At 55.0% G+C, this 27,991-nt stretch overlaps 2 protein-coding genes across 2 annotated transcripts; both read left to right on the top strand.

Moving 5' to 3' along the window:
- On the top strand, nt 1-27,991 carry GDF1 (growth differentiation factor 1). Its single transcript, XM_012654022.1, has 8 exons — nt 1-321; nt 2,336-2,495; nt 8,210-8,390; nt 10,258-10,419; nt 11,001-11,148; nt 11,361-11,470; nt 25,897-26,518; nt 27,147-27,991. The coding sequence occupies exons 7-8, from the start codon at nt 26,197-26,199 to the stop codon at nt 27,941-27,943; spliced, it is 1,119 nt and encodes a 372-aa protein (XP_012509476.1). The 5' UTR covers nt 1-321; nt 2,336-2,495; nt 8,210-8,390; nt 10,258-10,419; nt 11,001-11,148; nt 11,361-11,470; nt 25,897-26,196; the 3' UTR covers nt 27,944-27,991.
- Nucleotides 73-11,477, top strand: CERS1 (ceramide synthase 1). The gene is made up of 6 exons (XM_012654023.1): nt 73-321; nt 2,336-2,495; nt 8,210-8,390; nt 10,258-10,419; nt 11,001-11,148; nt 11,361-11,477. Exons 1-6 carry the CDS (start codon nt 73-75, stop codon nt 11,472-11,474), a joined length of 1,014 nt encoding a protein of 337 aa, XP_012509477.1. The 3' UTR covers nt 11,475-11,477.

Below are 27,991 nucleotides of genomic sequence, written 5' to 3' on the forward strand. Positions count from 1 at the left end.
ACGCGGAGCGCGCGGCTCCGGAGGCCACCGCGGGCAGGCGCAGGCGACGGGAACGGCCGGCTAGCGGGCGGCATGGCGGCGGCGGGGACGGCGGCAGGGCCGGCGGGGCCCGAGCCCATGCCGAGCTACGCGCAGCTGGTGCAGCGGGGCTGGGGCAGCGCGCTGGCGGCGGCGCGGGGCTGCGCGGACTGCGGCTGGGGGCTGGCCCGCCGCGGCCTGGCGGAGCACGCGCACCTGGCGCCGCCCGAGCTGCTGCTGCTGGCGGTCGGCGCGCTCGGCTGGACCGCACTGCGCTCGGCGGCCACCGCGCGCCTCTTTCGGGTCAGTGTGGCAGGGGGCCGGACCTGGGTGACCCCGGGCTGGGGGAAGCCGGGGCGGTGGGGGTCTTGGGACGGAGAAAACTGGGGCGCCGCGCGCCCTTTTCGGTCATTGCGGGGTCGGGGTTGGGGGTAGATGCGGGGGTGTGGCCGGGCCGGGGTGAGTCTGGGACGAGGGGGGCCCGATACGGGTAGGGTGTTCAGGACGTGGGGGGAGCCCTTTCCGGTCAGTTTGGAACAAGGAGGCCCCGGGCAGTGGATTGCTCGGGTTTCTGCGCGCTCTACTGAGCAGCGCCGAGCCCTGGACAGAGGAGCCAGGACGGGAACGGGGAGGGCTCGACGCCTTGGGGTCGCCTGCGCCATGTGCCTCCTGGCCATTCGGGACGCGCTTGGGCCCGAAGCGGGGTCTGCTGCCGGGTCTCTGCGGTGTCCGTGCAGCGGCGGGGCCGCCTGGCCTGCCGCTATCTGTAAGAGGCAGGAGCTGCCAGGTCGCTGCCTCAGCCTGTCTGGGGTCAGCGCCACTGTCCGACTAGGGATGGCAAAGGCATGGGCGCCCTGCCACGTTGGTGGTCGCTCCCTTGGAGGTAATGTGGCCTGGGATTTTAGGGCTGGACTGTGCTGCCTCCACGGGACGACAGCAGAATTGCCCCATTTTTGGCAAGCCACTGTGCCGGCCAGAGTGACCATGGTAGTGACATTGGCACCTGATCCTTGGGGAGGGGTCGCTGTTGCAGGGGCTGGTGGGAAGGCCTTTGAGCCTCTAGCTTGCTTGACACCCCCGCGGACCAGCTGGGGTCACCCCGCCCCAGTCTGGCTGGAGGTGGTAGAGGGTGCGAGGACAGAGTGCCCAGCGCCAACAAAGGGGCCTTTCTCTGCTGGCCGGGAAGAGGCTGGCCCTTGTTACTAGGTCGAGGATGGGCTGGGGCTGTTGTCTGGCTGCTGCTCTCCCTGCCCCCGTCCCCATGTCACCCACATGGGGGAGAGACCCCAGCCACCACGCTGCTGTGGGGGGTGGGCAGGCCTGCCGAGGAGAGCCCCTCAGTCTTCATCCATCCTGCTTTGACTCTGCGCCCGCTTCCCAGTTTCCAGCTGGGAAGCAGAAGGCTGGGAGGGGTACAGCCGGCAGGGAGGGGATGTGGCCACTCTTGGACTACCAGCGACCAGGGCAGAGACAGCAAAGTCATGCACCCCTCACCTTTAGAATCCCCCGAGGTCAAGCTCCGGCCCCAGGCCCTCCCCAGCCTGGGTGGGGATGCTGGCCCCAATTGGAGGCTCACCCTTTCCAAGAAATCGGTGGAGGGGCTACCGGGTTCTCCAAAGCTCATCTTCTTGGCAGCAGCCTGGTTGCCAGGGGTTACAGGAGCTGGCTCTGGCTGTCTCCATGACAACCGCTCTGGGCTCCAGGCTCCGGCCCCCTCAGCCTTGGGAGGGGCGGGGCTTGGCCCGGCAGTTCTGGAGCCCCGCCCCTGGGGGCTGAAGGCCCCTCCCTGCCCCCACCCTGCAGCTTCCTCCGCCCTCACCCTTGTCTTGTGGTTCCCCTAGAAGCGACCTCTTCCTCTCAAGTTCTCTCTGCCCCTTCTTATCAGCCCCGTGGGGGTCCCCACATGTTCCCCTAGGTGCCCTCACATCCTCCTCCATCATATGCCTTCATGGGTCAACCCCCACAACCCCTCTGATGTCTTAAATCTGCTCCTCCTTCCTGTCGTGCTCCCCCTGTCATCACCCAGCCCCCCTACTCCCCTGGGCTGACCCCATTGGTCCCCCACTGGCCTCCACAACCCTCCTCCTTCCCCCTCAGGGTCCCCCCCTTATTCCTCTCCCCAGCGCCACTGCAGCCGGACAGCTGGGCACTAAGTTTAGCCCTTGGCAGGCGCCTGTGGGCTCTGGTTTCGCTCCAGGCGGCTGTGGGCACAGGGGCTGCCCAGCTTGGGGAGTCCCAGGGCCTCAGTTTCCCCACCCTGGAGGAGTGCCTCTGGCCCCCAGTGCTGACGGCTGCCCACCTGCCTTTTCCCCTGTAGCCCCTGGCCAAGCGGTGCCGCCTCCAGCCTAGAGATGCCTCCAAGATGCCTGAGAGCGCCTGGAAGTTTCTCTTCTATCTGGGCTCCTGGAGCTATACCTCCTACCTGCTCTTCGGCACTAACTACCCCTTCTTCCATGACCCGCCATCTGTCTTCTACGGTAGGAGCCCTGCCAGGATGGGTGGGGAGGGCTCTCCTGAAACACAGAGAAAGGGCCAGGCATGGTGGCTCATGCCTGTAACCCCAGCACTTTGGGAGGCTGAGGTGGGAGGATCGTTTGAGCCCAGGAGTTTGAGGTTGCAGTGAGCTATGATGACGCCACTGCACTCCAGCCTAGGCGACAGGACGAGACCCTATCTAAAAAAAAAAGAAAGCACAGAGAAAGGCATACAGGGGAGCTGTATACTTTCAGAGACCCCAAGAATATCTTGGAAGTCAAGCCAGCCCCGAGACAAGGGTGATCATAGGGCGCTGGGGACAGCAAAGGGGCACCTTACCCTGTTGGGGTCAGGGGAGATGTCCTGGAGGAGATGACCCCTGTCTGAGCCCACACGGGCATTCCCAGTGTTGGAACAGCACATGCAAAGGCCCTGGGGCACACACAAGGTTGTTGCATGGGGACAGGAGGGTGGCTGTAGAGAGCTGAGGTGGGAGTTAGTTTCATTCTGAATGGGATGGATTTAAGCCAGGCTGGATGGGATTGGGTTTTGTGGATTAAAAATGCCTCCTCTGGCTGCTGTGTGAAGCAGGGAGCGTCCTGTGGCTTGGACCATCTTGGCAAGGAGATAGGGACAGAAGTGGCCACATCCAATTGATCGGACTCGATGTCAGGGTCGTCAAGGCCTGATCCCTGGGTGGGATGGGCAGGAAGGTGACTCCAGCGAGTTCTTTGTGACCTGTCTCAGTGGAGGAGGCAGGGCAGGGGCCAGCACAAGCAATGGGCAGGTTGGTAGGAAACCCCATCTGTGATGAGGGTTCGGGCTTCTCTGTCTCATGCTGACCACCTGGGCACATGAATGGTGTTTTCTGCTGTGTGATGGGAGCAGCCTACTGTGAGAGGCCTCCTCGTGGCACTGGGCCCAGAACTTATAGTGGATGTGCCACCCATGGGGCCACTTTTCCCCTGTAACACACCGCGAGTCCCTAGAGGGACGGTGTCAGCTGCTGCTCCATTTTCTTTATAGACAGATGGCCCCTAATTGAACTTTCTTTCTTAATGTTTTGGGCGTGGAGTTGTCTCTGGTTTCTTATAAATGATGCTCATAAGTTAGCTGCTTCTTTCAATGTGCATTTATGGAGTGCTTACTGCATACCAGGCACTGTGCTGGACACAGCTGGGAGCGGGTCAGAGAAAGCCCCCTTCTTCCTCTGAGAAAAGTTGGGCAGAGAGAGGAGGGGGTGTGGGGTGTTGAGGAGGTGGGGAGGGGAGAATTTTCAACAGGGACAGGGACAGCCCCACTGGAGGTGGCTCTGAGGGGGACCTGGAGGAAGGAGTCAGGCAGGAAATATGAAGACTGCTGGAGTCAGGCAGGAAATATGAAGACTGCTGTTGAGGACCAAGGACTGTACTTACCTGAGAGGGATGTGCTCTCGGTTGGCGATCTGCCAGGGGCCCAGGAGGGAACTGAGGGTAGGAGCTCAGGCTCCGGGGGGCTCCCACCAGGATAGCCCCAGGGGTGGAGAGGGAAGGGGAGAGAAGTGGCTGATTTGAGGCAGAGCTGGCCGGGCACCATGACTCACGCCTATAATCTCAGCACTTTGGGAGGATCAATTGAGGTCAGGAGTTTGAGACCAGCCTGGACAACATAGCAAGACCCTATCTCTACAAAAATTTTAAAAATTAAAATTTTTAAAAGTAGTCCCAGCTACTCCGGAGGCTGAAGCAGTGGATCGCTTGAGCACAGCAGTCCCAGGCTGCGATGAGCTATGATCGCACCAATGTACTCTAGCCTGGATGACAGAGCGAGACCCTGTCTCTAAAAAAATGTTTAAAAGGCAGAGCTGATAGAATTTGCTGCCAAACCAGAGGTGGGTGTGAGAGAGGAAGAGTGTGGGGACAATGCTAGGGTCTGGGATCTCTAGTGAGAGGGGACCCTTGTGCCTGAGTAGCAGCCTGCAGCTTGCTCAGCCCCGAACCCACCCTCCAGGCCCCCGCTGCCTCCTGCCTGCCTGGCCCTGACCCCCGCTCCAGGTCAGGTCAGTGCCTTCTGCAGAGCGCCGCTCAGCTCGTGGCTCAGGTTCTGCTCCCGGCTCCTCCCCAGTCCCAGCTCTGAGGCTGTCACACCAGAGCCTAAGGCTCCACCCCTGTGCCTCCAGAAATCCCGCCAGGCCCATGACACCATCCCCAAGTCTCCAGTGCTGCACCTGGACCCCAAGACCCCACCTCAGAGCCTCTGCCACCAAACCAGGGCTGGGAGAGCTGCTCCAAAGTCCAGTGCCCCACCAGGACCCCCCCCCCAGCCTCCAGCTGCCGGGACATTTGTACCTGCTTTGAGCAAACACCCACAGCCCGGGAACCAACAGCAGCCTTATCCAGCTGCTGCAGCTGCCTCTGCGGGGAGAGCCCAGGCAGAGCAACCGCAGCAGCAGCCTCAGTGAAGAGGGTCCGGTCCGGCTCCCAGCTTGAACATCCTGCAACTGTCTGAAGAGTTCCCAGCGAGGAACGGGAGACCCCTGGACTAAACCTGGACGCACCCGTTTGTCATGTGTCGTGGGGAGGGGGTGCAGAGAAAGGAGGGGGGCAGGGGGCAGCCGGCTGGAAAGGTAAGGCCAGGGAGCGAGTCAGGAGGCTGTGCTGACTCTGGTGGCCCTGAACAAAAGCCGGGGCTCAGAAGTTTCCAGAAGGGCCAGGCGCAGTGGTTCACGCCTATAATCCTAGTACTTTGGGAGGCCAATGCAGGAGGATCGCTTGAGGCCAGGAGTTCGATACCAGCCTGAGCATGAGTGAGACTCCATCTCTACTAAAAATAGAAAAATTAGCCGGTCATGGTTGTGCACACCTGTAGTCCCAGCTACTCAGGAGGCTGAGGCAGGAGGATCGCTTGAGCCCAGGAGTTCGAGGCTGCAGTGAGCTAGGATGATGCCACTGCACTTTAGCCTGGGCGACAGAAGGAAACCCTGTCTCAAAAAAATAAATGAATGAATAGGGAGGTGGCCAGAGGGGGCTGTGGGATCCAGGGAGGCAGGTTTTTAGGCTAGGGGCAGTCACCTCAAATCCAAGGGCCTGTCGTGCCAAGGATAGGGTGGGGTGCTGGACAGTGGTCTCATGCCTCAGTGGCCTAGGAGAGGAGTCATGATCGGGTGAGGTGGCCTTGGTCCTGGATGCCCCGGGGGTGTCACCAAACCCTGGTGTTGACTCCCATGCTGAGAAGCAGCACCGTCTGGAAGGTACGTTGCATGCCCCCCAACTCCGGTTCTGCCCCAGATCGAGGCTGGCCAAGGAAGCCCAGCCGCGGTAATAGGACACAGAGCTGGCAGCAGGCACGGAGCTTCTGGGCCTCTGCGTGTGTTTTCCCTTGGGGATACCGGGCGACAGCCCCTGATGGTTTTCTGCAGGGACGGTCCACACCTGGTCCTCCTCTTTCTTCTCTGGAGCCCCCACCGTGGATGGGTAGTGGGTCTTCAGGATGCAGCCCTCCCCGGGGCTTCGTGGGTGCTGCCTGGAGCGGGGCGTCCTGCACGCAGGTGGGAGCCCAGGGGGGTTGGGGTCCAGTGGGGATGGTGACACCGGGGTGCCCGTGGGCACAGCTGCAAGCTGAGGGCTGAAGGGGGACGAAGCCACCTGCCAGGTGTGTGTGGTGGGGTGTAAGAGCTCGGAACCTTCAGGATCGCAGCATTCTCAGCGGCTGAGGACGGAGCGCAGGTCGTGGGCCCAGCCGGGAGTGTGGGTTTTGCTGTTGAGTCTTCGGGAACCTCTGGATGGTGTAAGTGGGGGTGCAGAGGCAGAGATCGGATTTGTGGGGTGTTTGGCATTTTTTTCTTGAGCTAAAGTTGACATAACATAAAATTAACCACTTTAGCCAGTCACAAAAGAAAAATGCTGTATGCGTGATTCCACTTACACGAGGTCCCTAGAGTTGTCCCATTCCTAGAGACGTAAAATGGAATGGTGGGTGCCAGGGGCGCCCCCGGAAGAGGGCAGGGGAGTTAGTGTTTCGTGGCGACCGGGTTTCAGTTTGGGAAGATTAAGAAAGTTCCGGAGATGGATGGTGGTGATGACTGCACAGTGACGCGAATGTGCTCCGTGCCACCCCTGTGCACTTACAGGTGGCTCAGGTGGTAACTTTTGTGCTGTATCTATCTTACCACAATCTAAAAAATTTAACCATTTTAAAGCAGACAGTTCAGCATTTAGTACATTCACAGTGTTGCACAACCATCACCTCCGTCTAGTTCCACGACATTGTCATCACTGCAAGAGGAGACCCCGTCCCCATCAGCAGCCACTGCCCCTCCCCCAGCGCCTGGCAGCCGCCAGTCTGCTTCCCGTCTCTGTGGCTCGGCCCCTTCTGGACACAGCACGACAGTGCGCTCACGTGCCACGCGGCCTCCCGCGTCCGTCTCGCTCAGCGCCGAGCCGGTGTCAGAGCTCCGTTCCCTTTTCTGGCCAGATAATATTCTGCTGCGTGGACACATCACTCTGTCATTCATTCGCTGATGGGCATCCGGGTCCTCTCTGCCCGCTGGCCGTCGTGCTGCCGTGGACACAGGCGTACTCGTATCTGCTTGCGTCCCCTTTTCCGTTCCCTCAGATGCGCGCCTGGAGTGGACCTGCTGGGTCTCGTGGGATGGTTTGTGTGTTCACGGCCATCAGGGCTGTGTGAGGATGGGGCAGACGGGCGCGGGTGGCAGGCAGTGCTGGGGCGGTGTGGGCGGGAGACGGCAGTGCCTGGACCCGGGCAGGGGCGGCAGGGCTGGAGGGGCGAGCGGAGGCATGGACAGAAAAGGGGCCCTTAGGTGGGGTCCAGGTGGGTCTCGGCTGCAGAAGGTCCAGGCGTAGATGAAGGCTGTTGCTGAGGTGGGGGCGTGTGGGCGACCAGGGACAGCTGGGCTCCAGGTGCGGGTTATCCCCCACGGGGGAGCAAGAGGCCCCAGATGGAGCCAGGAGGTTCTGTTTTGGGAGGGGGTGGGCGGAAAAGGAGTGACCAGAGAGCGAACAGCCCAGAGAGTTCCAGGGTGGTGTGAGCTGAGCAGAGCAGAGCATGGCCCTTGGCCTTGGTGTCTGCCGGTTCCTGGTGACGTGGCCGAGAAGGGGGTGGGGGAGGAGGTGGGGATCAGGAGGGGAAGGGAGGCAGGGCCCACTGGTGGGAGACCCCACACTCGGCGGCATGGCGCCCGGCATGTCACATGTTGAAGCTAGGCAGGCAACATCCTCTGTCGGGCTGGGGATTTGTAGGGAGGGGGGCCCGGGACACTGGCAAGACAGGGGCCTGGTAGGAGGAGGCAGGAAGGGGGCCGGGGCAGAGATGGCAATCTGCAGGTGACAGACTCCAGGGTAGGAGCGCCTCCAGGTGAGGAAAGACAGCTGGGAATTATTTAATGGTAACGTGTCTCTATTGGTTCATCGTTTGCAACAAACGTGCCCCACTGAGGCAAGGTGTTGCTCACCCGTGGGTGTGTTGCGAGGGAGCGGGATATAGGAACTCTCTGTCCTCTGTTCAATTTTTCTAGAAACCCAAAACTGTTCTTCGAAAAAAACACCCATTAGTAAAATATAACAGGCAGAGAACTGGGGATGGAAAACCCAGGATCACAGATGCATGGTGACCCTGGTACGGGGAGGACGCACACACAGCTGGGAGGTTGTCGTGGGGTCACTCGGGGGGTGTCTGAAGGCCCCGCAGGTCCCTTATGGTGAGGTTCGGCTCCCCCCAGACTGGACACCAGGCGTGGCGGTGCCACGGGACATCGCAGCCACCTACCTGCTGCAGGGAAGCTTCTACGGCCACTCCCTCTACGCCACGCTGTACATGGACACCTGGCGCAAGGACTCAGTGGTCATGCTCGTCCACCACGTGGTCACCCTGGCCCTCATCATCTCTTCCTACGCCTTCCGGTGAGGACAGGAGCAGTGGGCGGGGCTCAGAGGAGGGCTGCAGGAGGGCTGCGGGGCCAGAGATTCCAGAGAGAGGCTCTGGAGGGACAGGGTAAAAAGGCCCAGAGAGCCACTGCCGCATCCCGCACTCCCGTCCCCCTTGGCCTTCGCCCTTGACAGGGCCACGCGGTGAAGGCGGACTGCGCACCTGCTCTGCACAGGTGCCAGGGCCAGCTGCGAACACAGCAGAGCCACCCAGATGTTGAGAGCCCACTGCGGCCACCACCGAGCGTTTCCCACAGGCCCATCCGAGCCTCAGGGTGCCGTGTGTGTAAAATCCACCCGATTCAAAGGCTTCATACACAGACCAGACTGAAAATACACCCTGTTGGTCCTTTTGTTATCTCAATTACATATTGAAATGGCAATATTTCAGATATTCTGAGTTCATTAGGATGTGCTATTTAAAAAGTCTTACCTGTGGCCGGGCGCGGTGGCTCACGCCTGTAATCCTAGCACTCTGGGAGGCCAAGGCGGGCGGATCGCTCAAGGTCAGGAGTTCGAGACCAGCCTGAGCAAGAGCGAGACCCCGTCTCTACTAAAAAATAGAAATAAATGATCTGGACAACTAAAAAAATATATATAGAGAAAAAAAATTAGGCAGGCATGGTGGCGCATGCCTGTAGTCCCAGCTACTCGGGAGGCTGAGGCAAGAGGATCGCTTGAGCCCAGGAGTCTGAGGTTGCTGTGAGCTAGGCTGACGCCACGGCACTCACTCTAGCCCGGGCAACAAAGTGAGACTCTGTCTCAAAAAAAAAAAAAAAAAAAAGTCTTACCTGTTCCTTTTTGCCTTTTTTAAAAAAAAGTGTGGCTGATAGAAACTTTAAAATGACATATGCCGCTCACATTCAATTCCTACGGGACCAGCAGCTCTAGCTGCACTAATATGGTAGCCACCAGCCGCAGGTGGCTGTTTCAACTTTAAACTTAAATAAAAGCACACATTTCCATTCCTCAGCCACATGGGCCACATTCAAGTGTTTAGTGGCCACATGTGACAAGTGGCTCCTATATTGGATGACAGAAGTTTAGAATATTCTCATGGTTCTAGAAAGTTCTATCAGCACTCTCTAGAGGGAAGGTGATAAAAACTATGGAGAAAAATCAAGTCAGAGGACAGGCCTGCAGGGTATTAGGTCTAGGTGGGTGGTCTGGGGTGACAGTGAGAGAAGACTGAAAGAAGTGAAGGGAGGTGCTGAGAGCCCAGGGAGGGGCACGTACAAAGGGCCTGTGGCAGGAGTCCAGGAGGAGTCAGGAGGGCAGAGTGGGGACAGGGACCTGGCAAGAGGGAGGGAGGCACTTGGCCACATCCAGGCTGAATCTAGGCCCCTTCACCCGAGCAACTGTCCGGTGGAGACTCTGGGGAGGGATGGGGACGCCTTCAGGCTTCTTAAGACCCTAGTGGGGATGTGGCCGAGGCCGTTCCTAGGCAAGTCTGCAGCTTGCAGCGATGTTCAGGCTGCACGTGCACACCTGGGAGTGTCCAAAGTGAGGAATGAGCTCATGGGGCATCTGAACGCAGAATGGCCCAAGCCTGTGAGAGTCTGGGGTCACAGAGGGTCAGAGGTCACAGAGATGAGGAAGTTCGAAGAAGGAACTTCTGGGAAGGCTCCTGGCCCACGTGGGGACAGTGAAGCAGGGAGGACGAGGCTGTGGTGGGATGGTGAGGGGAGGGACTCCTGGGGAGGGAGGTGGGCAGGGCAGGTGAGCCAGGGAGGGGCCCACAGGGAGTCTGGAGGTGCGGCCCAGGGGGCCTGTGCTGGGGGCCTGTGCAGAGTGGGGGTCCTGAGTGTGAGTAGCCCTCTCTCTCCCCATCCTGCCCCCTCAGGTACCACAACGTGGGCATCCTTGTGGTCTTCCTGCATGATATCAGCGACGTGCTGCTCGAGTTCACCAAGCTCAACGTCTACTTCAAATCCCGCGGCGGCTCCTACCACCGGCTGCACGCCCTGGCGGCCGACCTGGGCTGCCTCGGCTTCTGCTTCAGCTGGTGCGTGGCCGGGGGAAGGGGAGTGGCCTAGTGGTGTGGGTGGGGCCCAGGAGGAGAAGGACTAGACTGGGAAGAGGTGGGGCCTGGTGAGGTGGATGGGGCCCTGAAGGGGAGGGGCTAAGCTTAGAAGGGGTGGGGCCCAGAGGAAAAGGAGCTGGGGCCTTTGTAAGGTAGGTGGGGCCCGTCAGGGAAAGAGGTGGGGCCTTGAGGTGGGTGGGGCCCGACAGGGAAGGGGAGGGGCCTAGTGTGGGTGGGGCCTGGTGAGGTGGATGGGGCCCTGAAGGGGAGGGGCTAGGCTTAGAAGGGGTGGGGCCAGGCAGGGAAGGTAATGGGGTGGGTGGGGCCAGGCAGAGCAGGGGAGGGTCTGAGTGGGGAAGAGGCAGGGCTGGGCCCGGCAGGAGAGCGCAGAAGGGGAGCCAGATGGGTCTGCATAAGCCAGGATGGGACAAGGGGACAGAGGTGAGCGGGGATGTGCAGTCATTAATACAAGTGAGTGGGTCCAGGGTGGGACGGGACAGGAACTAGGTGGGGCCACCGTCCCCCTCCCTCCACCGCCTCCCGACCTGGCCCTGCCTCTGCAGGTTCTGGTTCCGCCTCTATTGGTTCCCTCTCAAGGTCCTGTACGCCACGGTCCACTGCAGCCTGCGCTCCGTGCCTGACATCCCCTTCTACTTCTTCTTCAATGCGCTGCTGCTGCTGCTCACCCTCATGAACCTCTACTGGTTCCTGGTGAGTCAGCTGGCCCCTGCTCGGTCAGCAGTCCTGTGAACGCCCCATCGCTGTGCTTGTCCCCAGGTAGCAGTGCAGCCACAGGTCCTTCTCAGGCAGGCCCGGGGCGGGGGGGACACCATGCGCAAAGGGCCTGTGGCGGGAGCGCCCACCCCGCTGTCAGGAGGGCGCGGAAGGGGCTTCCCTCTCAGCCGGACCTTCCCCTCCCACAGTACATCGTGGCGTTCGCCGCCAAGGTGCTCACGGGCCAGGTGCGCGAGCTGAAAGACCTGCGGGAGTACGACGCGGCCGAGGCTCAGGACCCCAAGCCCAGCAAGGCTGAGTGAGTGTGGAGGGGCCTCTGCCCCACGTTCGTTCCTTTAGCAACATCCGTCCGAGTGCACTCTGTGGCCAGGCCCCCAAGACCGGTAGCGGATGAGGCCGACGCGGATGCTGCCCGAGCCTACTCTGAAACAGAGACTTCGATAAAGGGGTGGGGGACATAGCCACAGAGTGAACTGCTGTGAAGGAGAGAACAGCGAGGAAGGGGAGGGAGGGGCCTGGGGAGGGGGCAGAGCAGCGAGGGACCAGAGGCAGGGTCTTGGGGGCAGGGGCAGTGAAGGCCAGGCCCAGTGGCCCGCGTGGCCAGAGTGCACAAGTCAGTGATCCATGGCTCCTGAGGAGTAGCCGTTGGCCAGGCCAGACAATGACCTCTGACCCATGTCCCCACTGGAGTGGGTGGCAGTGGAGGTGGGAGGAGGGAGTGCCAAGGGCTGCAGAGAGAGCCCAGGCTGTGTCCGTGCTGAGACGTGCTGGCCTCGGGTCTGACAGGGAGCCCGGTGGCCAGCCAGGTAGGAGGTGGGGCTGGGTGCTCAGAGCCAGCCTAGCTCAGGAGGGAGTCCTGGGGCTGGAGAAATAAAGGGGCCTCAGTGAGCCTCCTGCTGGTTGCACCGTTGGGCCCTGCAGCAACCCTGGGGTGAGAGCCAGATGGTGTCCAAAGCCTGGGGCAAGGGGTGGGGGGCGGCGCCCAACCCAGCAATTAATGGGGCAGGTTTGGGTGACAAGCGGGGTCTGGGGTGTGCAGCACCCCAGAGTCAACATGAGGAGTGTTTGAGCAGGAGGCTGTAGAAGGTCCCAGAAGGTACTGACTAGCCAGGCCCTCTGATTTTGGCCAGTGAGGCCATTGGTGACCTGGTATGACGGTTTCAGGGAGGCAGTGGGCTCAGAGCTCAATGAAGTGAGTCGGAACAGGAGGAGATGCAGAGATTTAACAAACCCCGGCTGTAGCCAGGAGGACCAATGTGATCAGATCCCAGCTCTGGAAGGGAGAACCACAGACTTGCTTTGGGTGTAGGTAAAACAAAAATAAAAGAATCAGAGACTTTGTTCCTTCTCCACTCCCACTGCTTCACTTGACTAGCCTAGGGGGGAAAAAAAAGGGAAAAAGGAAAAAAAAAAAGAAACACAATTCAGGACTTTTGGTTCAAGCTGCTGTTGCCTGAGATGGGATCAGGGCAGGGCCATGTGTGCTGGCAGATGGGGGCTGTTGGGAGCCTTCTTTGAGAGTGTTGGATTGTAGCTGTGCCTTGAGTGTGAGTCAGGAATTGTACATGGAGATCAGCAAGGTCTCACCAAGGAGTCTTCCAGAGGCAGCAGTGGCTAAAGAGAATGGGGTCACCTGTTTGGCCAAATCTAAACATCTGCAAGATCCTTTTGCTATGGAACAGTGAACTCATGTTGGAGACATCCTTGTAAATGCAGAGCCCAAGGCAAGGGCAAGCCAGACCTCCTGGCCCCACCAGTGCCTGGCTCTGTCTCCTCTGAGGATGTCCAGCCAGAACATGGGGTGAGGGCTGGCACCCCCAGGCTCACATGAGAGCGCTTCCACTAGGACGACAAAGCATGGGCTGTACACAGAAGTGACAGAGCACACCAGGGAATGCCTTGCCATGATCGCCCCCTGGGCACCACCAGCAGAAGTGGATTCTCCAAGGACAGCGAGGGTTAGTACAGGTAGGTATAAAACAGGGTAGGGTCCAGGGGTTCAGGCTACAAGACATCTTCCAAAAGAGCCTCAGAACTGTCAAGATCGTGGAAAGCAAGGAAAGACTGAGGAACAATCCCAGGTCAGAGGAGACTAAGGAAATGTGACAACTACATGTGACATGGGCTCCTGGACCAACAAAAGGACATCTGTGGACAATCTGGTGAAATCCAAATAACATGTAGGGTTTTGTTAATAGCAATACCCCAGTGTTGGTCTCTTGTGACAACCGTACTGTTGTAGAGACGTCTTATGTAATGTTAGGGAAGCTGGATGAAGGGTACCCGGGAGCTCTCTGTACCATCTTTGCAACATTTCCACAAACTTAAAATTATTCTAAAATAAAAAGCTTATTTAAAAAAAAGGCGTGAGAGGCCATCAAAATGGCATTGGATGTTATATCACTTTCCTAGGGTTGCTGTAACAAAGTACCACAAACTCAATGGCTTAAAACCACAGAAACTTACTTCCTCATATTTCTGGAGGACAGAAGTTCTAAATCAAGGTCACAGGGCTGCACTCCCCGTGAAGACTCAGAAGGAGGACCCCTCTTGCCTCTTGTAGCTTCTGGTGGCTCCAAGTGTTCCTTGCTTTTGTGGCCACATCACTCCAATCTCTGTCTTCCATCTTCACATGGCCTTCTCCTTTTCTCTCTTGTTCTTCTCTCTGTCTTCTCTATTAATAAGGACACTTGTCATGGCATTTAGGGCCCTCCCAAAACGATGATCTCATCCTGAAATTCTTCATTTAACTACATCTGCACAGACTCTTTTTCCAAATAAAGTTCTAGAGATTAGATCATGGACGTATCTTTTTGGGGGGCACCATTCAACTTACTACAGATGTTGAAGCTAAACCAATTAGATATAGCTGAAGAGAGAATCAGCAAATTGTAAGCTGTGAAGAAATTACCCAGAATGCAGCATAAATACATGGAAAATATGAAAGCTAGCATTATAAGAAATATCTAGTTTGGCTGAATTCTAACAGCAGACAGGCAGGGAGGAACAACACAAAAAGATGTAATGCTGAGAAATTTTCGGAAGTAACAAGACAAAAATAACCAACAGGTTAAATAAGAAGGCATTCATTTTCCAAATACATCATAGTGAAAATACAAAACAGCCACAGGAAAAAAAATAGTTGACCCACAAAACAATGCCAACTAATAGCAGCCAGGATAGCTGGAAGATAATGGAATAAAATACCACCTCAAGTGCTGAAAGAAAGTAACAGTTGACCTGGAATTTTACACACAATTTTAAAAACAATTACTCAGGAGAAACGACACCCACACTGTCAAAAACTAAAAAAGTTTCCCACCAGCTGATCTTCTCTATGGAATAGATTTAAGAAAATAGGAGAACTATCCAAAAGGTAGGTAAGCAAAAGCATGGGCATATATTTGGGTAAAAATTCTTCAGTGCCTAATTTGAGAGATTTAAAAAAAATTAGAAATATCAAACATTATCAGAACAGGATCGGGGGCTTTGTATTCTTCAAGAGGGTGGGAATGAAGGATATATGTAAAAAGTTTTCAGGTATAGAGGGGAGAATGGGACAAAAACAGATACAACAACTTAAAGGACAAGAAAGGAGGAAAAAGTTAGAAAAAGCAAGATAAATAATGCAAAGTAAAAGTGTAGCAAGAATCGCAAATATTAGGCATCAAAATAAACATACATGGAATAATCATGACAGTTATGAGATTGCTTTGGAAAAAAAAAAATCCACCTCTATACTGGTTAAAAGACCAAAACTTCAGCTCACAGAAAGGTTCAAGCAAATGGACAGGAAGAGAAGTTCAGTTGTAATTTTTTTTTTTTTTTTTTTTTTTTGAGACAGAGTCTCACTCTTGCCTGGGCTAGAGTGCCGTGCCATCAGCCTAGCTCACAGCAACCTCAAACTCCTGGGCTCAAGCGATCCTCCTGCCTCAGTCTCCCGAGTAGCTGGGACTACAGGCGTGTGCCACCATGCCCGGCTAATTTTTTCTATATATTTTTAGTTGTCCAGCCAATTTCTTTCTATTTTTAATAGAGACGAGGTCTCGCTCTTGCTCAGGCTGGTCTTGAACTCCTGGGCTCAAGCGATCCTCTCGCCTCGGCCTCCCGGAGTGCTGGGATTACAGGTGTGAGCCACAGCGCCCGGCCCATACATTCTTTTTAAGCACAGGAACATTTCTAGAAATTGACCCAACCGAGCCTCCTCAGGTGGCCCCCATGTCTTTGTTGTGATGTGGCACCTCGGTCCAAAGCCCCCATTTCCCTCTCAGGGGCTGCCAGGACTGGCCCTCCATCCAGGGACCCTCGCCTCTCTCTGGCTTTGCTGACCTGCCCCATGATACCCCAGCACGTTGTAAATCCCACTTCTGCCTCTGCCACACTTGCAGTGTCTAAAGAACAGTGGCCCATGGCTGGGCACAGTGGCTCACACCTATAGTCCCAGCTACTTGGGAAGCCAAGGTGGGAGGATCCCTTGAGTCCAGGAGTTCGAGGCTACAGTGAGCTATGATCACACTACTGTACTCCATCAACTCCCACAAGAGTTCTTGGCTATCAACTGTCCCCATCATAATCCTCTGCACCCATGCTCTAGCCTCTATGTCCCTAAGAGATCAGGAGTGGCCAGGCGAGGACATCCAGCTGTGCATTGGCCAGCTGCGGCAGTGGACAGCCCCTCTCTCTCCGAGGCCAAGGATGTCCACCTTCGTCTTCTGAAGGACATTTTGGCCAAGGACAGAAACGTTCCCTCTCCACTCTTCTCTTCCACCAGCCTCATCAGCCTCTCTCCCTCCCTCACAGCAACTGCAGGATTTTCCTAGATGCTTCTCGATCCTCAAACCCATCTGCTCCTGGGATTTCCTCCCCCCAGTTCCAAGACTGTTTCTGTCCATATCCCCTATGGCCTTCTGGGTGCTATCCCTGTGGGTCACTTCCTTTTCTTTTTCTAAAAAACAGCTTTATTGAGGTATAATTCACATACCATACAATTCACTGAGTTACAGTGTGGATTCAATGATTTTTTTGTACATTCCCAGGGTTAGGCAGCTGTCACCCTGTCCAGTTCCAGAACATTCTCATCACCCCCCAAAGACACCTTATAGCGATCAGCAGTCACTCCCCACTTGAAGGAGGTGTCCCTCAGCCCCTGGCAGCTACCAGTCTGCTCTCTGCACCCCACTTTTAAAAAAAATTTCAGAATATTATGGGGGTACATTTTGGTTACATAAATTGCTTTTGTACAGTTTGAGTCAAAGTTAGAAGTGTGCCCATCACCCAGATAATAATGTGCACTGTACCCGTTAGGTGTGAATTTACTCATCCCCTTCACCTGCTTGACTTCCAATGAATGTTATTTCCATACGTGCACATAAGTGTTGTTCAATTAGTTCCAATTTAATGGTTGGTACATGTGGTGTTTGTTTTTCCATTCTTGTGATACTTCACTTAGAAGAATGGTCTCCAGTTCCATCCAGGTTAATACAAGAGGTATTCATTCACCATTTTTTTTATGGCTGAGTAGTACTCCATGGCATACATATACCATATTTTATTAATCCACTCATGTATTCATGGGCACTTGGGTTGTTTCCACATCTTTGCAATTGTGAATTGTGCTGCTATAAACATTTGAGTACAGGTGTCTTTTTAACAAAATGTCCTTTTTTCCTTTGGGTAAATACCCAGTAGTGGGATTGCTCCATTAAATGGTAGTTCTACTTTTAGTTCTTTGAGGTATCTCCATACTACTTTCCATAGAGGTTGTACTAGTTTGCAGTCCCACCAACAGTGCATAAGTGTTCCTGTCTCTCCACATCCGCACTAGCAACCGTTGTTTTGGGATTTTTTTATAAAAGCCATTCTTGCTGGAGTTAGGTAATATCTCTTTGTGGTTTTGATTTGCATTTGCCTAATGATTAGAGACATTGAGCATTTTTTGATGTTTGCTGGCCATTAGTCTATCTTCTCTTGAAAAGTTTCTGTTCATGTCTTTTGCCCACTTTTTAATGGGGTTTTTTGATTTTTGTCTTGCTGATTTGCTTGAATTCTTTATAGATTCTGGTTATCAACCCTTTATTGGATGTATAGCATGCACATATTTTCTCCCATTCTGTATTGTCTATTTGCTCTATTGATTGTTTCTTTGGCTGTGCAAAAGGTTTTTAATTTTATCAAGTCCCATTTATTTATTTTTGTTATTGCTGTGATTGCTTTTGGGGTCTTCATAAATTCTTTGCCGAGGCCAATGTCTATGAGTTTTTCCAACATTTTCTTCTAGAATTCTTATAGTTTCATGCCTTAGGTTTAAGTCTGTTATCCATCATGAATTAATTTGGGGGAGTGGTGAGAGGTGCAGATCCTGTTCCTTCTATGTGGCTATCCAATTTTCCCAGCACCATTTATTGAATAGAAATTCTTTTCCCCAGTGTATGCTTTTGTCTGCTTTGTTAAAGATCAGATGGCAATATGAGGATGGTTTTATATCTGGGTTCTCTATTCTGATCCATTGGTCTATATCTCTGTTCTTGTGCCAGCACCACACTGTTTTGGTTACTGTAGCTTTGTAGGATAGCTTGAAGTCTGGTAAAGTGATGCTTCCCAATTTGTTATTTTTGCTTAAGGTTGCCTTGACTATTTGGGCTCTTTTCTGGTTCCATACGAAGCATAGAGTTATTTTTTCTAGATCTGTGAAAAATGACGTTGGTATTTTAATGAGGATTGAATTGAATCTGTAAATCGCTTTGGGTAGTATAGACGTTTTAACAATGTTGATTCTGCCGATTCATGAGCATGATATATTTTTCCATTTTTATTCACACCCTCTGCTATTTCCTTCCTCAGTGTTTTGTAATTCTCCCTGTAGAGGTCTTTCACCTCCTTGGTTAAATATATTCTTAGGTATTTTATTTTCTTTGTTGCTACTGTGAAGGGTATTGAGTCTTTGATTTGATTCTCAGCTTGACTGTTATTGGCATATAGGAATGCTACTGATTTGTGTACATTGATTTTGTAATCTGAGACTTTGCTCAATTTATTTATCAATTCCAGGAGTCTCTTAGCAGAATCTTGGGGTTTTCTAGATATAAGATCGTATCATCAGCAAAGAGTGATAGTTTGACCTCTTCTTTCCCCATTTGGATACCCTTGATTTCCTTCTCTCACGTGATTGCTCTGGCTAGGACTTCCAGCACTATATTGAATAGAAGTGGTGACAGTGGGCAACCTTGTCTGGTTCCAGTTCTAAGCAGGAATGCTCTCAATTTTCCCCTGTTGAGCATGATGTTGGCTATGGGTTTGTCATATATGGCTTTTATAATTTTGAGGTATGTTCCATCTATGCCTATTTTTTTAAGAGTTCTTTTCATAAAAGGGTGCTGAATTTTGTCAAATGCTTTTTCTGCACTGCAAATATTGAGAGGATCATGTGGTATTTGTTTTTGCTTCTATTTATGTGGTGAATCACATTTATAGATTTGCGTACGTTGAACCATCCTTGTATCTCTGGGATGAAGCCCACCTGGTTGTGGTGGATTATTTTTTTGATATGTGGTTGAATTCAGTTTGCTAGGAGAATTTTTCATCTATATTCATAAGGGATATTGGTCTGTAGTTTTCTTTTTTTGTTGTATCATTTCCTGGCTTTGGTATCAAGGTGATATTGGCTTTGTAGAATGAGTTGGGGAGGGTTCCTTCCTTCTCGATGTTATGAAATAACTTCTGCAGTATAGGTACCAGTTCTTCTTTGTAGGTCTGGTAGAATTTTGCTGTGAAACTATCTGGTCCAGAACTTTTTTTCATTGAAAGATTTTTTTATTGCTACTTCAATTTCGTTACTTGATATTTTTCTGTTCAGGAGTTTATTTCTTCCTGATCGAACCTAGGGAGGTTGTGTGTTTCCGGGAATTTGTCTATTTCCTCAATGTTTTCAAGTTTATGTGCATAGAGATTTTTTTTTTTTTTGAGACAGAGTCTCACTCTGTTGCCCAGGGTAGAGTGCTGTGGCATCATCCTAGCTCACAACAACCTCAAACTCCTGGGCTCAAGCGATCCTCCTGCCTCAGCCTCCCGAGTAGCTGGGACTACAGGCATGTGCCACCATGCCCAGCTAATTTTTTCTATATATTTTTAGTTGTCCAATTAATTTCTTTCTAATTTTAGTAGAGATGGGGTCTTGCTCTTGCTCAGGCTGGTTTCGAACTCCTGAGCTCAAACAATCCGCCCACCTCGGCCTCCCAGAGAGCTAGGATTACAGGTGTGAGCCACCGCGCCTGGCCTGCATAGAGATTTTTATAGTATTCAGAGATGATGTTTTGTAATATCTCCTTTTTTGTAATATCTCCTTTTTCATTTTTGATTATGCTTATTAGGGTCTTTTCTGTCTCTTCTTAGCCTAATGAGAGGCCTATTGATTTTATCTTTTCAAAGAACCAATTTTTTGTTTTATTAATCTCCTGTATAATTCTTTTGGAATCTATTTCATTTAGTTCTGCTCTGACCTTAGTTATTTCTTTTCTTCTGCTGGGTTTGGATTGGTTTGCTCTTCCTTTTCCAATTTGAGATGACTCATTAGATTGTTGATTTGTGATCTTTTTGTATTTTGGACATAGTCATTTAAGGCTATGAATTTTCCTCTTAGGACTGCTTTTACAGAATCCCACAGATTTTGGTAACTTGTGTCCCTTTTGTTATTTAGTTAAAAGAATCTTTTGATTCCATCTTAATTTCCTCCTTGACCCAATAATCATTCAGTAGTAGGTTGTTTAATTTCCATGACTTTGTGTAGAGGTGAGTGTTTCTGTTGGAGTTGATTTTAATTTTATTCCACTGTGGTCTGAAAAGATACATGGTATAATTTCTATTTTTTAAAATTTGTTGAGACACATTTTGTGGCCTAGGATGTGATCAATCTTAGAAGAATGTTCTGTGAGCTGATGAGAAGAGCATACATTCAGTAGTTTGGGGGCAGTATGTTCTGTAAATGTCTCTTAGGGCCATTTGTTCTAGGGTCCTGTTTAAGTGCATTGTTTTCTGTTTATTTTCTGTTTGGAGAATCTGTCCCGTTCTGTCAGTGGGGTGTTGAAGCCCTGGCTATTACTATGCTGCCTGTTCATCATTTTGTTTAGATCAAGTAGAACTTGTTTTATGAACGTGGGTGCACCTCTGTCGGGCGAATAGATATTTAGGATTCTTACGTCTTGTTGAATTGTTCCCTTCACCATTATATAATGACCGTCTTTGTCTGTCTTTACTCTCGTGATTTAAGGTCTATGTTATCTGACATGAGACTGTCTACACCAGCTTTCTTTTGGTTTTTTTTGCATGGAATATTGTTTTCCATCCCTTCGCCTTGAGTCTGAATGAGTCCTTGTGGGTTAGATATGGTTCCTGGAGACAGCAGATACTTGGCTTGTTTTGTTTTGTTTTTTTAATCCATTCAGCCAGCCTGTGTCTCTTCAGTGGGGAGTTTAAACCATTCACATTTATTGAAAGAATTGCTAAATGGCATGGATTTCTGTTCATCCTCCAATAGAAATTTATTGCTTTGTTTTACCTCTTGAGCCATTGTGGTATCTGGGCTCTGAACTTTAGCATTTGGATGGTTTTGCACTGGTGACTGTCTACCATGCTGATCAGTGTATAATGCAAGTCTGAGTACTTCCTGCACGGCAGGTCTGGTCTTGACAAATTCCCTCAGTGTTTGCTTGTCTGAGAAAGTCTTCATTTCCTCCTCATATATGAAACTTAATTTTGCAGGATACAAAATTCTAGCCTGGCCATTATTCTGCTTGAGAAGAGTGAGGATGTGGCCCCAGTCCCTTCTGGCTTGTGAGGTCTCAGTTGAGAAGTCTGCCTTTGTTCTGATGGGTTTTCCTTTGTAGGTTACCTGATGCTTTTGACTTATGATTCATAGGAGTTCCTCTTTCGTGTTAGCTCCGGCCAGTCTGATGACCGCGTGTTGTGGCGATCGCCTCTTGCTGACAAATCTCCCAGGAGTCCATCACACTTTTAGTACCTGGATGTGCAGATTTCTAGCAAGACCTGGGAAATTTTCCTCGAGTATCCCCTAAATAGGTTTTCCAGCCCATGTGTATTTTCTTCTTCACCCTCAGGGATGCCTATGATTCTTATGTTAGGCCTCTGAGATTATTTCGTCTGCCTGATCTAGCCTATTCTTTTTTTTTTTTTTTTTTTTTTTTTTGGAGACAGAGTCTCACTCTGTTGCCTGAGTGAGTGCCATGGAGTCAGCCTAGCTCACAGCAACCTCCAACTCCTGGGCTCAAGCGGTCATCCTGCCTCAGCCTCCCGAGAAGCTAGGACTACAAGCGCTTGCCACGAGGCCTGGCTGATTTTTCTATTTTTTGTAGAGATGGGGTCTTGCTCTTGCTCAGGCTGGTCTCAAACTCCTGACCTTGAGCGATCCTCCCACCTGGGCCTCCTAGAGTGCTAGGATTACAGGCGTGAGCCACCACGCCCGGCCAATCTAGACTATTCTTAAGGCTTTCCACTGGGTTTTGTATTTCTTTGAATGAATTTTTTCATTTCCAGAAGCTCTGCTTGATTTTTTTTTAATAATTTGATTTCTTTTTTTTTCTTTTTTGAGACAGAGTCTCACTCTGTAGCTCTGGGTAGAGTGCTGTGGCATCATCACAGCTTACAGCAACCTCAAACTCCTGGGCTCAAGCGATCCTCCTGCCTCCGCCTCCCGAGTAGCTGGGACTACAGGCGTGCACCACCACACCCAGCTAATTTCTTTCCATTTTTAGTAGAGACAGGGTCTCACTCTTGCTCAGGCTGGTCTCGAACTCCTGACTTCAAGCCATCCTCCCACCTCGGCCTTCCAGAGTGCTGGGATTACATCCATGAGCTATTGCACCTGGCCCATATTCGAAATTCTTTATCAGTCATTTCAGTATTCTCGATTTGGTTGGTTTCCATTGGTATGGGATCATTGTTTTCTTTTGGGGGTGTCCTTTCACTGTGATTTTTTCTTTTTTTTTTTTTTACTCAAATGGCAAGGATCAGATCACTGTTATTTTTCATGTGCCCGGAGATCTTTCGCTGATTCCTTCTTATATGGAGCAGGTTTTGCTGCTTATTTTTGGATTTTCTTTTGATTAGATAATGGCACGCCCAGTTTAATCTCTGAGCAAGTGGGTGCTGCTCGTGGGCGAGGATCGACCACACCGTGCATGATGAGTCAGTAGCTGCAGTAAAAGGGTGTGCAAATTGACCTCCCTGTCAGTAGGTGGCGCTTGCCAGAAGGAACAAGCTGCAATGTTGTTTGGGGGTCCTGACCAGCTCTAGTCCCTCAGGAGAAACACCTGATTGCCCCGGGTGGTGGGTGGGGCCCTGGAACTTCAAGTGAGTCCTTGTTCTCTGCCACAGGGGAGCGAGGCTCTCCAGGGAGTGCGGCTGGGCAGGGCTGGGTTGGGGAGCCTGCCCTCAGTCTCCCCCAAAGCTGGCGAGGGATCTGCTTCAGCAGGGGTCAAAGGTCTGCTCCCAGCTTCTAGGAAAAGCCGCCAGGGAGGGGCTACAGTGGCCTCACCCAATCACAAATCTCTCCTTGCATCAGAGCAATGCAATTGAGACCTTGGAGTTTGGGATCTGGCCTGTCCCTGAGTTCCCAAAGATAAATCCCTGACTGTGCCAGGGAGAAGTGCCTGGTCCCGAGTTGCCCACAGGGTGCCCACGCAGGTTCGATGTCCCTCCGCCTCGGGGCGTGCCCTGCGCCGATGGAGTCCCCAGGCCAGGCCGGTGGGCAGGGAGCTCACAGCGCAAGCACCCCCGGTCCGCCGCGGGAGCCCCAGAGGAAAGGCCTGATCTGTGCGGAAGCCTCGCAGTGGAGGCTCAGCTGTCTCTCTTGGCAGCAGCAGGTGGGGTGGGGAAGGGCAGAAGAGTCTGGAAAGGGTCGAGCCCCACTCTCTGTGCAAGCCCCGGTGTGGCGGATGCAGCAACAGAGAGGAGAAGCAGTTCCTGCGAGCCCAGTTCGGTCACCTCTCAGCAGGCACGGCGGGGCAGGGGACGGGGAGCACAAGGGTTTGAGTGGAAGAAAACTCTGGTCGTCTCTGTCCCTCTCTCCGGAAGGCGGCCCACCAGAATGTCCAGACCGTGGGGTCACGCCGATCCCCGGGGCCACCGGCCCGCTGTGGCTCCTGCAGTCTGGGCCCAAGTTGGGAAACGTTTGGGACGGAGCGAGACGAAGAGCGGAGGGCTGAGGCCCGCTGCGGAGGACAGAGGTGCCCGGTGGGTGGAGGAGCACATGGCGCCGCCCTCGCGGCTCGCACCTGCGGTGATTGGAGGTGACCCCAGGGTACCCGCTGCCTGGCGCTTCGTCCTCACGAAGCTCCCAGTTCGCTGGCGGCGGCGGCTGGGCGCCGCTGCCTGCCGGAGACGCGGGCGGGAGCGAGCCGCGCCGCCCCCCTCGCTGGGCTGCAAGACTCTAGGGGCTGCTCTCTGCCAGGGCCCCGCTCCTTCGCGACCGTTCCTAATTCTGGGGCCAGAATTCCACGGTCAAGGTGTCAGCGGGGTTGCTTCCTTCCAGACCTCCCTCCCAGGCTTGCAATGGCTCAGGAGCAGCTCTTCTGTAGAACAAAAGCGGCCTGTCTCCGCGAGGGGCGAGGCACTTCCAGATTTCTCTGCCAGCTATCCCAGCTCCCCGAGCGCCATTCCCTGTCTGCCTGACATTCCAGCATCTTCTAAAATAGCTCAAACCAACCCCTAGCCCTACCCCAGACTACCTCTCTGGAACATTCATCCACTGTGCTCAATGGCAACTTGGCAAAAACCTTGCAAAACCCCAGGGAGCTCCCCTCTCTCCCTGTCCTCCTCATTGGAAAAGAAACATCCAGAAGCCACCTGCATCGTGCACCTCTCCAGCTTCCACCCTCACAGTGATGCTCTTTTCGCCACAGCAGAGGCCTAAAGCTGTTGTAGAGAGGCCACCGCCCCCCCAAGGTGGGTGTGCTCCCTGCCCCAGAAGGGGAATACTGACAGCCGACTTGGCAGCTTGTGCGGAAAAGCCGAAAAGAATGAATGGGCGGGACGCTCCCGCAGACAGGCAGGGGCGGGCCCAGCCCTGAAGATACTACCCTTGCCAGCACAGGAGTCAGCAGCCGGGGAGAGGGACACGGTGTCTGTGAAGCCTTTAGCAAATAATAAGCACCCAGAAGGAAGGAAGGTCTGTCGGGATGGCCCTGGGACAACACTTGGGGACCTTTTGGAGAAAAGAGCAAAGGTGTGTCTTTGTGTCACTTGAGCCCCCAGGGCAAATCTGCCATGCACCAAAAGCGTCAGTGTAGGAATGGGGCTATCCCTGAGCCGGAATGGGAAAGTGTGTCACTGAGGAACCGAGAAAGCTGTTAGACTGTGAGAAGAATCGAGAGGCCACAAAGGTGGATGAAGGACCAAGGCTCATGTTCTAAAGGACCACGGGCAAAGCCAGAAGACAGATGGGCCGCCTGAGCAGGGCTTCTCGCCCCACAGATAAAGACCAGCAACCTGTAGGACTAGGTACCACTCGGCTCTGCAGGCAGGCTGAGCTTCAGTCCCAAGGGAAGAGTGAATTAAAATGACCAAGAGTGACCTCCCTGGGAAAGTTCTAGCTGCTTCTATCGAAGGGTTGCTGGGATGGAGCCCTGCACAAAGCCATGGGGCAGAGGGAGCAGCCGTGCACATCTGGGCTTGTCTCCTGCAAGGGCGCCCAAAAGCAAGAAACTTGAAGGAGCAGCTTGGGGGAACTGTGAGCTTTTCCCACTTTCTGATGTCTCAATGACCGGACCTATTCAAGAACCTTAATACATTTGTATGTAAGCGCGACTGTGGGAGCCGCTTCTACACGGAGACCCAGAGAACATTTGCCAGGGCGGGAGCAGTCCCCGCAGGTGAGAGCGGGCCTGGCCAGCGGCCTCGAGACCAAGATGCCATCTCGGTAGAACAGGGTGCAACTCCAGGGCTGGCAAAGACATCAAGGAGCAGGGGCGGGACCCCGTCGTGTCCAGCAGGGGGGCCCTGGACAGATCCTCAGCGAGATCCCTTCCCCACCAAATCCTGAGTCCTGCTGCTGCCTCTCCCAGGGAAAATGGAATTTTCCTGAGAGCACCAGTGGCCACAGGGAGGGAGATAGGACTGCAGTTTTGGGAAACAGGAGTTGTCAGAGAAGATGGCTTTGCAGTTTGAAGTATGCAGTCCGCTTGGAGGTTAGGGGTCTTTCTCTGGGATCTTAAGCTGCACACTGACCGCGCTGATTAGTTTTAAAACATGGCAACTTGTTTTAAGAACATGGAAGGACAGTAGGAGGCGTCAGAGGAAGGCAGAGGGAAGGGGGTCGGGAGAGCTGGCCAGGGCCACCGGAGCCGAGGACAGTCCTGCGTGGGGCGGGTGGCAGAGGACTCTGCCCGGGAGCAGAGGAGGATCTGTCCCATGTGTCCTGTACACAGGCCTGTCCTGGTGGAGTTAAGTGAGGCCAGGCTGGTGGGTGGCCTTTGCCCTGCAGCGGCCTAGGGAGGAGGCAGGGAACAAGGTGCCAGGGAGCAGGGACGACACGCGGGGTCTTCCGGCCCTTCGGCAGGGGTAGGGTGATCGCGAGGAGGAAACATCAGGCGGGGCCCGGGCCTGATCGGATGAAGGCACCTGGCGGGGTCGTTGAGACGTGAGGACAGGGAGGGCCCGGTGGGGCGTAGGCGCGGCGTGGGGCTCCCCAGCTAACTCGCCGCTTCTGACCCCCAGGAAGCCGCTGCGGAATGGCCTGGTGAAGAACAGGCGCTTCTGATGCCCCGCCCCGCCCCACCACGCCCCCATGGACCCTGCCCCACCCCCGGGACCTCGGCCACGCCCCATCCCCCCGGGACCCTGGCTGCAGCCAGCTCCGCTCCTCCCGGGCCCAGCCATTCCTGGGACCCCGCCCCGCCCCCTCAGGCCCCGCCTCCGGACCGCGGCCACGCCCCCTAAGACCGCGGCCACGCCCCAGCCCACTGGTCGGGGGCCACAGCGACCCCGCGCACTCTCCGGCCATCGCCTGGGAGGAAGATGCCACCGCTGTGCCCACGCCCTGGCCGCCACCTCTTCCTCCTCCTGGCCCTGCTGCTGCCCTGGCCATCCCCGGCCCGCGCTCCTGTGCCCCCGGGCCCCGCCGCCGCCCTGCTCCAGGCTCTCGGGCTGCGCGATGCGCCCCAGGGCGCCCCCACGCTCCGGCCCGTTCCCCCGGTTATGTGGCGCCTGTTCCGCCGCCGCGACCCCCAGGAGACAAGGTCGGGCCTGCGGCGGACGCCTCCAGGGGCTACTCTGCAACCGTGCCACGTGGAGGAGCTGGGGGTCGCCGGAAACATAGTGCGCCACATTCCGGACCGCGGTGAGTAGGGCGGGTCTTCGCTGGGGGCTTTGGTCCCGAAGGCTGAGAGCTCGAGGGGTGAGCCTCGAGCGTGGTAGGGGAGGCAGGAGCGGTCCCGAGAGTCCCCACCCGCCTCGTCCAGGCCCGCTAGCAACCTGGGCCCCCGCATCCCACCCGCTCCCTGTCCTTCGCACACCAGGGACACCCGCCAGGAGGCTACCGAGATCAGGCCCCCTAGCACCGGCAGGGCCCCTTGCTGGCAGCTGCATCCCTGCCCCCACTCCAGCCCCACCCCCACCCGTTTCACACCGTTTGATGCCTTCCTGCGGATGCCACCGCCCCAGCATCCCTTGGCCAGCGGCTCAGGCGCTCCTCGCTCAAACCCGCCCTCCGCACCCCCGCCTGTGTCCCCAGGGGAGGGCAGCCACCTCTCCGCACCCCGCAGGGCCCCTTCCTTTCAACTCATGCTCTGCCCCAACCCCATCACCCCACCCCAGCGCTTCACACTATTTGACGCCTTCCAACAGATCTGTGCCCCCAGCCCCAGGCGCTCACCTTCCTCCCTGTCCCCAACCGAGACCCCATCGCGGGCAGGCTGGGCACTGGGCGGGGACGCAGCGCCAGCGGAGTCCTCTTCCTGCCTCTCCAGGTGCGGCCGCCCGGCCCCCGGAGCCCGCCTCGGCCGCGGCGCAGTGCCCCGAGTGGGCCGTCGTCTTCGACCTGTCGGCTGTGGAACCCGCCGAGCGCCCGAGCCGGGCTCGCCTGGAGTTGCGCTTCGCGGCGGCGGCGGCGGCGGCGGCCCCGGCGAGCGGCTGGGAGCTGAGCGTGGCGCGGGCTGGTGAGGCCGCGGGCCCGGACCCCGGGGCGGTGCTGCTCCGCCAGGCGGTGCCCGCCCTGGAGTCGCCGGTGCGCGCCGAGCTGCTGGGCGCCGCCTGGGCCCCTAACGCCTCGGTGCCGCGCAGCCTCCGCCTGGCGCTGGCGCTGCGTCCGCGGGCCCCTGCCGCCTGCGCGCGCCTGGCCGAGGCCTCTCTGCTTTTGGTGACCCTCGACCCGCGCCTGTGCCACCCTCTGGCCCGGCCCCGGCGCAAGGCCGAACCTGTGGCGGGCGGCGGCCTCGGGGGCGCGTGTCGCGCGCGGCGGCTCTACGTGAGCTTCCGCGAGGTGGGCTGGCACCGCTGGGTCATCGCGCCGCGCGGCTTCCTGGCCAACTACTGCCAGGGCCAGTGCGCGCTGCCCGCTGCTCTGTCTGGCCCCGGCGGGCCCCCGGCGCTCAACCACGCCGTGCTGCGCGCGCTCATGCACGCGGCCACCCCGCGCGCCGGTGGCCTGCCCTGCTGCGTGCCCGCGCGCCTGTCGCCTATCTCCATGCTCTTCTTCGACAACAGCGACAACGTGGTGCTGCGGCACTATGAGGACATGGTGGTGGACGAGTGCGGCTGCCGCTGACCAGGGGTGGGGGGCGTGGAACCAACAATAAACACTGCGTGGTCTGCT

This window comes from Propithecus coquereli, unplaced genomic scaffold (assembly GCF_000956105.1).
Source record: "Propithecus coquereli isolate 6110/MARCELLA unplaced genomic scaffold, Pcoq_1.0 Scaffold438, whole genome shotgun sequence".
Taxonomy (NCBI): Eukaryota; Metazoa; Chordata; class Mammalia; order Primates; family Indriidae; genus Propithecus; species Propithecus coquereli.